Source organism: Mchenga conophoros, linkage group LG6 (assembly GCF_057382185.1).
Source record: "Mchenga conophoros isolate Kocher_MC1m ecotype Shallow Benthic linkage group LG6, M_conophoros_male_GT1.1, whole genome shotgun sequence".
In the NCBI taxonomy this organism is placed as follows: Eukaryota; Metazoa; Chordata; class Actinopteri; order Cichliformes; family Cichlidae; genus Mchenga; species Mchenga conophoros.
The window spans coordinates 30381746-30393941 of record NC_140531.1 but is presented as its reverse complement, the minus strand read 5'-3'; the positions used below and the strand labels follow the sequence as shown (position 1 = coordinate 30393941).

General features: G+C 44.6%; 2 protein-coding genes across 2 annotated transcripts in view; one reads left to right on the top strand and one right to left on the bottom strand.

Annotated features, from left to right (window-relative positions):
• The first annotated feature begins 548 nt into the window (after positions 1-548).
• The window catches only part of LOC146572906 (uncharacterized), a 31033-nt gene continuing 19385 nt past the window's right edge, over positions 549-12196 (top strand). Inside the window, exon 1 of the mRNA XM_085277363.1 lies at positions 549-683. The gene's annotated coding sequence lies outside the window, so the exon portion shown is untranslated. The remainder of the gene's footprint in view (positions 684-12196) is intronic.
• On the bottom strand, positions 4103-7203 carry LOC146572907 (uncharacterized). Its single transcript, XM_085278514.1, has 2 exons — positions 6464-7203; positions 4103-6292 (listed from the first exon to the last, which is right to left on the bottom strand). The coding sequence occupies exons 1-2, from the start codon at positions 7201-7203 to the stop codon at positions 4639-4641; spliced, it is 2394 nt and encodes a 797-aa protein (XP_085134640.1). The 3' UTR covers positions 4103-4638.

Below are 12196 nucleotides of genomic sequence, written 5' to 3'. Positions count from 1 at the left end.
AATAACCTGGTTATTCAAATAGCCTCATCCAGACAGCTCCTCAAAATAACCACCAAAAAATGCACACTTTAATATAATATCAACAGCTCCAATAAATGCTTTAATGCAATGCTTGTTATGTGGTTCTAATGCAATAATGACTTAATGCAAGGTTAATTAATACAATGATAATACAGATAATAAGTAACAGTGAAATAATTTGTTTTATCCCACACCTACTTTACACTTTTAAACAAGACTATATTCAACTCCATACTCAAACAGGTTATACACTCGAATGTTCCTGTAACTAAAAATAATATTCATAGTTTCATGGGATTCTTAGATTCCTTATCTAGGTTTTAGATAAGTGACAGATTAGCAACCGGTACAATTTGTGTCATTTTACTCATACTCTTGATGTCACACTAAGATGCACAGATAAAACAAAACCAGTATGTGTGGGTGTTCTATGGAATTCATCAGCTTAAGGGAGGCATAAATGTAAGAGGAATGATTCAGAGCACACACACACACAAAGCACACTCAGATACAGCCTAGAGTTGAAACAGAAAACACACATCTGACTATAGACTATAATCTACTTGAGTAAACAAAGTCTCACACTGAAGAAGTTCTAAAGACTGAATCCGACAAAACTACCTAAGAACGACCTAAGAACGACCTAAGAACGGTTCACACAGGTAAGATGGACAGTGAAACCTTTCTATAGTGTATCATAGAATTATTTTGGCATCTTAAACATGTGTTGTACCATCTGTTTTTTTCCTAGTATCCCATTTGTTTTTTCTATATTATTTTCAATATTAATGAATGGAAGTAAATGACCAATGCATTTCTGTCTGTCTGAGTGTGTGGTAGTAACAGGTAAATGAAGTTTTTTTTTTAATCATTTGAATATATATATATATATATATATGTATGAGTGTTTGTGTATTAATACAAAAACAATAGACATATGAATTCGATTGTGTAATTTAAGAGATCTAGGTAGCTCTGTTTTGGAAGTTCAGTTAACGCTAGAAAAGTGTTTTGGAGTTTGTACGTGCTTCGTCTCTAGGGGCCCCATAAATATTTATATATAAACATACATAAATAAAACCACGTTTTTTTACATTACTAATTCCTTTTGTGAATAATTTTATATTGTTGTTGATAATTAATTAATTAAAGCAACAAAACAACCTGAAGAGCCGGTTCGGATCCGAAAGAGCCGGCTCTTTTTAGTGAGCCGAGCCGAAAGAGCCGGTTCTCTAAAAAGAGCTGGAAATCCCATTACTAACACACACACACACACTTGCCAATACACAAACATGGAACGCAGGAACAGCAGCAGTGCAGAACATACACACATAATATAACAAGTCCACAACTGTTCAGGGACTCTAGGTCACTCAGACTCAGATCCCTGACAATTTTAGGTTGGGAATGAGCCACAAATGCATTTTGAAAAGCCTGGCACTGCAAGGAACCATTATTACGGAGAAAATTTTAAACAGGATATTGAGAGCCCAGTTGCTTTGCAGACGTAAGTACGACCCGGACGCTGGGATAGATTTTATTGTCAACCAACTGCAAGGGCCTGGGAAGGATCATGGTTATTGGTCAAGTGTTTTGTGCCCACAAATTAGCATTTCGTGCGCACGTTATACCTATTTCGTGGCCTCGAAATAGTATTTCGTGGGCACAAATAAGTATTTTGTGGGCACGTTATACCCATTTCGTGCCCACGAAGTAGTATTTTGTGGCCACAATTTATTTATTTTTTGGACCATGTCATCAGAGGGGCTCCGTACAAAGCAAATCATTCGTACTGTACAAATAATGTAAATATGATGGTGTATCACGAAAGATTGATATCAAACTGATCACTTGACCCATATGTTACTTGCTCTTCAAGTGAATCAACAAATGGCGAAATGAAAAGCCGAACAACAACAATGCTGTTTCTTTAGAGAGCCTTAGCTTACATGTGTGTTTATTTCATATTTTCAGTTGTTACCCTCCACGGCTAAATAAATCGGTTTCAGTAATGTACTGATATACAAGAATGGATATAAGGGGCTTCTTTCAAAGAAAAAACTCTGGTAGATGTTATTTTATATATTATGTTTTGTATGTTGTTTAGTATATTTCTATGCAAAACAAGAGGAATTTCAATACACAGCAGTATATTCACAGTTTAAACCAGATATTTACATACACTTTATGGAAAACACAAGAACTTTTTTTTTTACTGTACAACATCAATTTAGAGTAAACTTGTTTTGTTTTGGATAAATAAATATTGAAATATATATTGAATTAGTTAAATGTCAGAATAAAGAGAGACAGAGCTGTCTATTTTTTATCACTTTCATCAAATTTAGGAGTACATGTACACTAAGTTTATTGTTAATTAATAAGAAAACTGCAGACGATTCCATTCTGAGCTGAAGAAGCTTCTGATAGGTTAGTAGAGTCCATGTGCGTAAATTGGTGGCACACCTGTGGATGCATATAAGGCAAAACACAGAGCCTGTTTCTTTGAAATGGGAAAATCAAGAGATATCAACCAAAACACCAGGAAAAAAAATTGTGGAGCTCCATAAGTGTGGCTCAATTTTGAATACAATTTGGTGCCATTTACAATTAAGAAATACAGATAGTTTCTCTCTTTACTCTTAAAGTTAACAAATATGTTTTTTTATTTTTATCAATCTAAAAAAAATAAACATTTAGTCTGATTTGATGTTACAATTAAAAAAGTGTTTTTATCTGAAGAGTGTGTAAATATCTGGTTTCAACTGTATATTTGATGATTGTCAACACAAAGAGGGAGAGAGAGGAACAGAGAGGGAGAGAGAGGAGAATGAGGACAGAACAGAGAGGGAACAAGAGCAGGTGAGACAGACATGTTAGTCAAATGGTTGTTTAACAAAAGTATCACCGTATCATAGGTACTCATGTATCTCGTACCTAGTGTTTCTTTTTCGGTTTGTTATTTTTCAAATTCTACATTTATTAAGTTATGCAGGCTTGTTTGCACAACAAGGCTAAATAATTATATAAACTTTTCTGAATCTAAATAATGGACTTTGGTAGAATAAAAAAATAAGTGTAGTGCAGGTCTATGATGATTTTTAGTGCTACTATCATCTAGTTCTGATTCTGGTTCTGTCTTGGTTAAATCCTAAGTAGTCCTGATTTTGAACTGTTGTAGTCCTGTTTTAATTCCGGATCATTTCTGGGGCTGGTTGAATTGGGGTTTAGTCCTCGTGTCTTGATACAGCCCCGACTTTGTTCTGCCTTGCTGCTTAATTAAAAAACTAGTTTAAGGTGTCCTGCATATGTGATATATATTTTTCCCTATATGACGTCATTGTTTTTTGAACAAAACTCAAAACAGAGCCAATTAATCTTTCAGTCATTTCTAACCCCCCCCCCCCAATCCCACATGCATACTACCCTTTAAGGCTAAGCCCGGGGTGTATCAAATGTCTGCCTCCGCCTCTGGCCCAGATCAGCCAGACAAAACTTTTGTTGTTAATCACTACCATTCTTTTTTTGTTTTTCTTTTTTCTTTTTACTGTGGAACCATTATATAATGGTTGTTTTACAATATAATGGTAAGGAAAAGAGAACATATTAATGGTTTCACAAGATAATTGTCACGGTCTGGAGGGCAGACCGTGGGGATGTGGGGAAAGGAGGACCCAAAACGCAGACTCTGCGATGCAAACAGTGCTCTTTATTTACAGTGGAAAGCTGTAAACACAATAACTCCCCGTTGCTCCCTCGAACCCCATGTGCGTGCTTCCCTCCGACGTCTGTGCTCGTGCTCGTGCTCCCCGCTGTTGTGTTACTGCACACCCTGTGCGTGCTGCCCTTCTGGTCCCTCGTTTCACCTGCAGGACAATACAGAAGCAGCCGTTAAACACTGAACCCGCGCGCGCACGCACACACACACACACACACACACACACACACACACACACACACACACACACACACACACACACACACACACACACACACACACACACACGATCCGCACTTCCTAATGCTACGCACTGACTTGGAGTCTTAGCTTAATGATCCCGCGCTGGTGGGAGCTCCAACTCTCTCCTAAGTAGCTCCCCCGACGAGCCCTGATCACCAACAGGTGTGGCATGAACTTCAGGTGTGGCCAGTCCTTCCGCAGGGCCACACCCCTCAGGCCTGCAGGTGGCTGAGCTCCATCCTCCAGCCACACCCGCAGACATACACACCCATACCCTGCCTATACATATGAGTGGGACACAGACTAACACAGCACAGTGCAGAAAAACACACACATCACCAAAATAATAATAACAACAATATCAACGGGAGGTGAGTCAAAACTGCTCACGGACCCCGAGTCCTCCAGAGCTGGGTCCGTGACAGTACCCCCCCTCTAAGGGTCGGCTCCCGACGACCCGAAAACAAAAACACAAACCAAAAACCACAGCACAACCAACCCAGGGCGGGCGGCGGGGGTCCAGGACGGAGGGCCAGAACCAAAAACCACAAAAGAAACAACCCCCCCAAGGTCACAGTTCCAAAGTCCGACCGCACCCCCTGCAACGGAGCAAAAAAAAGAAAAAACACCACAAAACAGTCTCAGGCGGCCCATCATTACAAAAAGAGTTCAGGGGGCCTACCTCGAGTCCAATGGCGGCAACGTTGCAGCTCCGGCGGACGGCCACGGGTCCGGCAACAGCAGAAAAACGGTTCTGGGGGCCTGCCACTGCTCCAGTGGCGGCGGCACTGCTGCCCCTCCGGTGGTGAGCCCCGGGCCCAGTAGCGGCGGCGCTGCTCCCCAGGCGGCCCGCCCAGGATCCAGAGGCGGTAGCGGCGCTGCTGCTCCTCCGGCGGCCTGCCCCGGGTCCGAAGGCGGCGGCGCTGCTCCCCAGGCGGCCTGCCCGGGATCCAGTGATGGTAGCAGCGCTGCGGCTCCTCCGGTGGCCTGCCCCGGGTCCGACGGCGGCGGCGCTGCTCCCCAGGCGGCCTGCCACGGGTCCGGTGGCGGCGCTGCTCCTCCGGTGAGCAACAGCGAGGTGTGGCACACGGTTCATGACGCGCTGGTCGCTGACGTGGATGCAGAGGACGTGGATGGCGTGGAGGCCGCGCCAGACGTGGAGGTCCCTCCGGTTCGTTGACCTCCGGCTCCGGCTGAGCGGGTCCCTCCTCGGCTGCTGGCAGCGAGAGCTCCACCTCGGCGGCTGGCAGCGAGAGCTCCCTCGGCTCGCCGAGCTCCTCCTCGGCTGGCAGCGCCGGTTGTTCCTTCCGCTCGCCGAGCTCCTCTGCTGGTGGTTCGCTGAGCTGCTCCTGCTCGCTGAGCTGCTCCGGCTCGGGCAGAGCGAGCTCCTCCCGCTCGCTGAGCTCCGGCTCCCGCTCGCTGAGCTCCGGCTCGGGAAGATCGAGCTCCTCCCGCTCGCTGAGCTCCGGCTCCCGCTCGCTGAGCTCTGGCTCGGGAAGATCGAGCTCCTCCCGCTCGCTGAGCTCCGGCTCCCGCTCGCTGAGCTCCGGCTCGGGAAGATCGAGCTCCTCCCGCTCGCTGGGCTCCTGCTCCGCCACGCTGAGCCGCTCCTCCGGCTCGCCGGGCTCCTGCTCCGGCTCGCAGGGCTCCACAGCTGGCGGTGCGGGCTCCTCCCGCTCTCCGAGCACCCTGAGCACCTCCGGCTGCGCTACAGCTACTGACGGTCGATCTGGAGGTGAAGATGGTGATGCGGTGTCTGCAGGTGGGGAAGGTGAAGGTAGAGTAGGTGATGCAGATGGCGAAGCCGAGAGTGCTGCGGTCGCTGCAGTCTGATGGGACTCTGGTGGAGAAGTAGCTGCAGAGGGAGGAGGTGATGATGGTGCGGTCGCTGCTCCCGGTGGACTGGCCAACGATGCAGGGACAGACAGGTGAAATGATGGCAGAGGTGGTCCAGCAGGCATATCGACCTCCAACTGAGGATGAAGGTGAGAGGCTGACCGGACTGAAGACTCAGTCACCAGCTGGGCAGCAGACTCCATTACTAGCTGGGCAGCGGACTGAGTTGAGGGTGATATGGCTATTATGAAGGGTGGAGAGGATGAGAATGTTACAGCTGGCTCAACAAATTCCAGGGGTCCAGAGGCAACTGAGGCCTCCAGTTCGGCCTCTGGGGAAGCCCTGGGGAGAACCTCTGTCTCCATATGGCCAGACTGAGCCAAAAAGTCATCTGGGTCTGTATGCTGTGAACTCCCTAGCTCCCAGCTCACAGTCTCAGAGTGAACATCTTCTGAGTTTTTGGAGGTAAAGCAAGCAGTTTCTGACCCCACCGACTCTGAGCTAACTACCTCAGGGCTGTCTATGCAAAATTCTGCCCCAGCATTAGCACTCAGGCCACATTCGTCCGTCGGTGGTCCAAAAATCCCCACTGGGAGTTCAGTTACACCTCTTACAGTTTCTCCATTGTTAATTGCCGTAGTGGCTATAGTCTCTATGTCCATGTTCACAGGAAGGGAATTTACGACACCGGCAGAGTCCATTTTACTCACTGTGGCGTCCAGAGCCGCTGGTCCTGAGCCTTCGATCAGCACAGGAGTGAGTGTAGAGGTGGCTGAACGCTGCTTGCGAGGACGCCTTCTCCTCCGTGAAGGCGGGGCCGGGTGTACGGAAACAGTCCTCTGCTGTTCATCTGTGTTTTGTTTTTCAATGACAGGATTAATAGAAACAAATGAGTCGGGTTTACTCACTGCGGTGATGAGCGCTGTAGGTCCGTTGCCAGCTGACCGGGCTGAAACCGCAGGAGTGGGTTGAGGCGTAACGGGATGATGGTAGAGAGTGCGGCATGCCTTCCGTAACGGCGGATCAAACGATTGTGCCGCGAGCATCGACGGGAAAGCCCTCCGCCGACGCGTGAAAAACCAAGCGGCTAGAGTCTCTAGGAGAGCAGCCGAACTGTCCATGCTCGGACCACCCAAGCCAAATAGTTCAAAACTCGAGCTCTCCCTTAAACTAGCGACCAGGTGCCTAAGTTTGTTAATGTCCAGAATGTTCATGGTGAAGGTAGTGGATGAGAGATAATTGTCAAAGAACACTACCTGTATATGTCTCTTGGGTGGGTCTACAGCCTGGATTACGCTCCGGCAGTAATCCCATAGCTGCGTGAGCGATCTCTCCTCCGTGGCAACTCCTGAGTTTGCTGGGTCCATGGTGGTTGGCGGGATCATTCTGTCACGGTCTGGAGGGCAGACCGTGGGGATGTGGGGAAAGGAGGACCCAAAACGCAGACTCTGCGATGCAAACAGTGCTCTTTATTTACAGTGGAAAGCTGTAAACACAATAACTCCCCGTTGCTCCCTCGAACCCCATGTGCGTGCTTCCCTCCGACGTCTGTGCTCGTGCTCCCCGCTGTTGTGTTACTGCACACCCTGTGCGTGCTGCCCTTCTGGTCCCTCGTTTCACCTGCAGGACAATACAGAAGCAGCCGTTAAACACTGAACCCGCGCGCGCGCGCACACACACACACACACACACACACACACACACACACACACACACACACACACACACACACACACACACACACACACACACACACACACACACACACACACACACACGATCCGCACTTCCTAATGCTACGCACTGACTTGGAGTCTTAGCTTAATGATCCCGCGCCGGTGGGAGCTCCAACTCTCTCCTAAGTAGCTCCCCCGACGAGCCCTGATCACCAACAGGTGTGGCATGAACTCCAGGTGTGGCCAGTCCTTCCGCAGGGCCACACCCCTCAGGCCTGCAGGTGGCTGAGCTCCATCCTCCAGCCACACCCGCAGACATACACACCCATACCCTGCCTATACATATGAGTGGGACACAGACTAACACAGCACAGTGCAGAAAAACACACACATCACCAAAATAATAATAACAACAATATCAACGGGAGGTGAGTCAAAACTGCTCACGGACCCCGAGTCCTCCAGAGCTGGGTCCGTGACAATAATGGTGATTTTATTGTGGAAAACTCTTTGCAGACTGAACCAGTTGTTGATCGGAGCCCTGGCTTATCGAAGAATTAAGAAAGCGGAACCGGCTGTTCAAACCCCCACAAGAGTGCCTGCTTAAAGAAGTTTTTTATTATTATTTTTTAATTCACAGAAGTAAAACATTCTAACTATGCCAATGTCATGAGTTTGAATAAACACGTCAAAGAGCTATAAGGGAAGAATGGGGACATAGACACATCCCATAAATAAGCAAAGGAATTACAGTGATTTACAGCAAAAACACATGCCAAACATGCCATCATCAGCACAGTCAACTATGAATTACCTCTACATCACGTAAGCAAATGATCAAACATGTAAAGAAATACTTTAGGGAAAGAATGAGGATATAGAAGTGTTCCTTATAAAAGTAAGCCGTCAAAGACAAACACACACTAATGCACACTGCACACTAAAACGTCTGCTACAGTCTTATTCAAGAAACTGGACTGGCTGTTACAAAAGCAATCAACACTCTGTGGTATGTGTTTAATGGTATTCTTTTGTATATCAAAAACATTAATTTATTGTTACAATAATATTAAAAAAAATTATAATTAATAATCCATGGTAGATAACAGATTAAATGTGGGAAAATGGTGAATTTGGCCAAACTATTACTGACTTGTATTGGGCATCTTAGAGTAGTCTTAGAGTAAAGACCTGGCACAATTACTGCTGGCTAACTGTTGTGTGAACCTTAAGCGCCCTAGGTGCACATTTGGGAAACTAGGTGAAGGTTAAGTTTAAGATCTTCTTTCCCTTTTTATTGTTGTCTATTTGTTTGCATATGTCTTTCGTGTCTCTATTCAGGGTCTTGGGTTATTTTATTTTATTTGTCTTCCTTTTTCTTTTTTCCTTTTTTTGCCTGGTTCCTCCAGGATTTTTTTTTTTTCTATACTTTATAATATTCTTTTTCTTCATACTTATGGATAATTAATTTTAAAAAAAAAAGGGCAATGATACATTCATGTATGACAGTGACGCATTAATGCAATAAACTCATTCATTAATTAACCTATTAGTCAGTTACTTCACAAATTAGTACATGCAAATAGATGCAGAAAATGTTGAGTTGTTGATAAACTGTAACTGTAACAGAGGGGGAGCAGATTAAAACTGAGAACAGGTGGATGGAATAAGATAAGAAAGAAAAACGAACGATGGTTCCTTAGCTGAGATGAATAAAGGCTAGTGACTATAAAGATGATTTTTTTTTTTTTTAATAAATCAGAGTGTTTCTAAATTTGGTTAACTTTTACTTTTTACTCATAAAGTTTTAAACCAGCAACTTGCAGTGACTTTTAAGGTGAGATGTTGGTTTAAGCAGTCACTCAGTTTCAGATTGAACATTTTAAATATCTGTTTGATAACTTTGAGCATGCAGTTTGTCTTTTGTTTCAATTACATATAGCATTGCTTGGTTGCATTTCCACAGAGGACCGACTTCACTGATATTGTGGACAATGTTAACTTTATCAGTAACTGTAAGTTGAATAAATCCTCTGTGTGGATATCAAGTTATTTTAATTTTAAGAGAGCAAATGTCTGTTTCTTACTTTTTGCATATAAAGCAAAGTAATCTTATCATAAAAATAGCTTTATTATCTCAACATTATGGCATAATTTGCTCTTAATGATTTATGATCCATACCCTGTACATTGGGACTACCATACAGTAACATTAGCAATAACACACAAAGAACTGCATCTTAATAGTAAAGGAAAAATAATTTTGAAATGTAATGGTATCAGTGTTAGACATGATGCTATTTACATGCATGCCTCCATATGTATTGGGTAAAGTGACAGCAATTGTATAATAACACAATAATAAAAAAATTAGTGGGGATAGGTTAATTGGTTAATTCAAATTGCCCATAGGTGTGAATGTGCGAGTGAATGTGAGCGCGAATGGTTGTCTGTCTCTGTGTGTTGGCCCTGCGACAGATTGGCGACCTGTCCAGGGTGTACCCCACCTCTCGCCCTATGACAGCTGGGATAGGCTCCGGCGCCCCCCGCGACCCTGAAAAGGAAAAGCAGACGCGAATGGATGGATGGATGGATGGATGATAAAAAATTAGGAAAAACAATGGGAAGAAAAATAGAAACCCTAATGATGATTTTGATGATTCTGAAGTATGTAGCTAGCTGTTGACAATTATGAACAATATGATTATATGATGTTACTATCACTGAATGGATTTGTTCAGTGATCTTGTTCGCTTAAGATCATTTTCCAGATAAAATTATGTCGAATTTATGTAATTACAATTAGTTACATGAGTCAGGCATGTAGGATGGATTTGGGTAGAATTAATAAAATAAACATACATTAAAAAGCCTGACCTTTAGCTTTGCCGTTTAACTGAATGACGGTCAGTTCCTCTAGCCTCTTTTGCTTATCAAAAAAATTTTTAACCACTGATCGATTGTTGTACAAACAATCGCATTGCTGGAACTTTATTCATGGAAATATGTCCTCAAACTGCTGATTCCTCCTTGCTGCCTTTTTTGTTTTTCTTTCTTTCGTTCTCTCTTACCCTCACTATTATTATTATTTTACTTTTTATTTTTCTACTTATTATTATTTTTCTATTACCATTTTTATTTTTTTATTCTATTCTTTATTTATTATACTTTTGCCATTTAGTTTTTATCTTAAATCATTTGTATTTTTTCCTATGATAATATCACGGTTCTGGGTCCGTTGGACCCAGTATTTTGAGTTTATTGTGTTTTGATTTATGTTTGCATCAGGGATTGTGTTCTTGTTCTCTTGTCGTGTTATGGTAATGTTTATGTCTATTTAGAGTTCCATGTTTCTGTTTATCTGGGTCTAAGATGTGGGTTTAGTTTCATATGTCATTTCAAGTCTGTCTCTGTCTAGTCTGTCTTAGTAAAGTGTGTTTTGTTTCCTGTTTTATTGTGAAGGTCTGCGTCTCATGTGAGTGTGTTCATTTTTACCTTTGTCTCGTCTTGTTGATTATTCCCAGCTGTGTCCACCACCTGTGTGTAATTCCCCTGTGGTTCTCTGTGTATTTAAGTCATGTCTTCCGTCATTGTTGTTGCTGGTCCGTCTGTGTTTCCACCCTGCGTCATCTGTGTGTTTCCCTGCCGTCACCATCTTGTACCGTCGTCCACCTTGCTTCATGTTTGAGTTCCGGTTTGTATTCAGTAGTTTAGTTGTCTCCAGTCTAGTTTAGTTCGTGCTCCATTTGCTGTTTGTCTATATTTATTTCGTGTCCAATAAACCACCTTCACTCCTCCACTACTGCCTGCAATTGGATCCTCATTTATTATTTTTATACGGCTCATCTCACTCACCGTGACAGTACGGACCAGCCAGATATGGATCCAGCGGCAGTCACCCCACCCAGGGAGCTTCAGGAGGCCGTTATCGACTCTGCTTCTAAATTAATTTACCAGTTGTTGGAGCATGAGGGAGAAGCCTCTCTTTACTCTGTGGAAGCCAACCTACAACACCTTATGTCCGGTTATCCCTGGCTATTGGACTCTCTGCATCCGCTCGTGCAGAATTTCGTTCTCCATGAGCTTCACCTACACCCCCCTGCCGCTACCGCTCGCCTGCTCGCTTCAACGGAGGACGTGCTGTCCGAACCGCCGGACGAGGGATTACCCGGCCTGTCGGAGCCGTCTCCGAGAAAGAAGCGACGTTTGCGCCGTCGGCGTGGCACCCCACAGCCGGATGTCGGGACACGGAAACAATCGGCTGTGGTGAGTGAGAGGGACACTTTTTCTGCTGCGTCGGACTCTGTGACTGTTGTTTCTGGAGCTATTTTTTGTGTGTCTTCTGGAGATAACAATAATTTTTCTGTCTCATCCATGGCCACTGCTTCAAAGACTGTTTCTCCTGAGCCCACGCTCTGTGTTAATGACTGTTTCCATTCTGTTTCCAAGCCTGGTATTATGAATCTAGACAATGAAAATGTTTGGGACCCTTTTTCACCTGCACTGATTCATTCAGGGGAAGTTGTAAACCTCACCGAAGCAGTTTTTTCTGATCATGTTCTCCCATCCACACTTTCACCACAGTTTAACGTTGGGTCTGCAATTCAGTTAACGGTTCAGTCAGCAGCCGCGCTGCCCTCGGTTCAGTCAGCAGCCGCGCTGCCCTCGGTTCAGTCAGCAGCCGCGCTGCCCTCGGTTCAGT

Bases quoted from the DNA above. Each gene is read 5' to 3' on its own strand.
- LOC146572907 (XM_085278514.1), bottom strand. From the start codon at position 7,203: ATGATCCCGCCAACCACCATGGACCCAGCAAACTCAGGAGTTGCCACG. The intron at 6,293-6,463 runs AGCCACTACGGC...GTCAGAAACTGC, and splicing joins AACATGGACATAGAGACTAT to TTGCTTTACCTCCAAAAACT.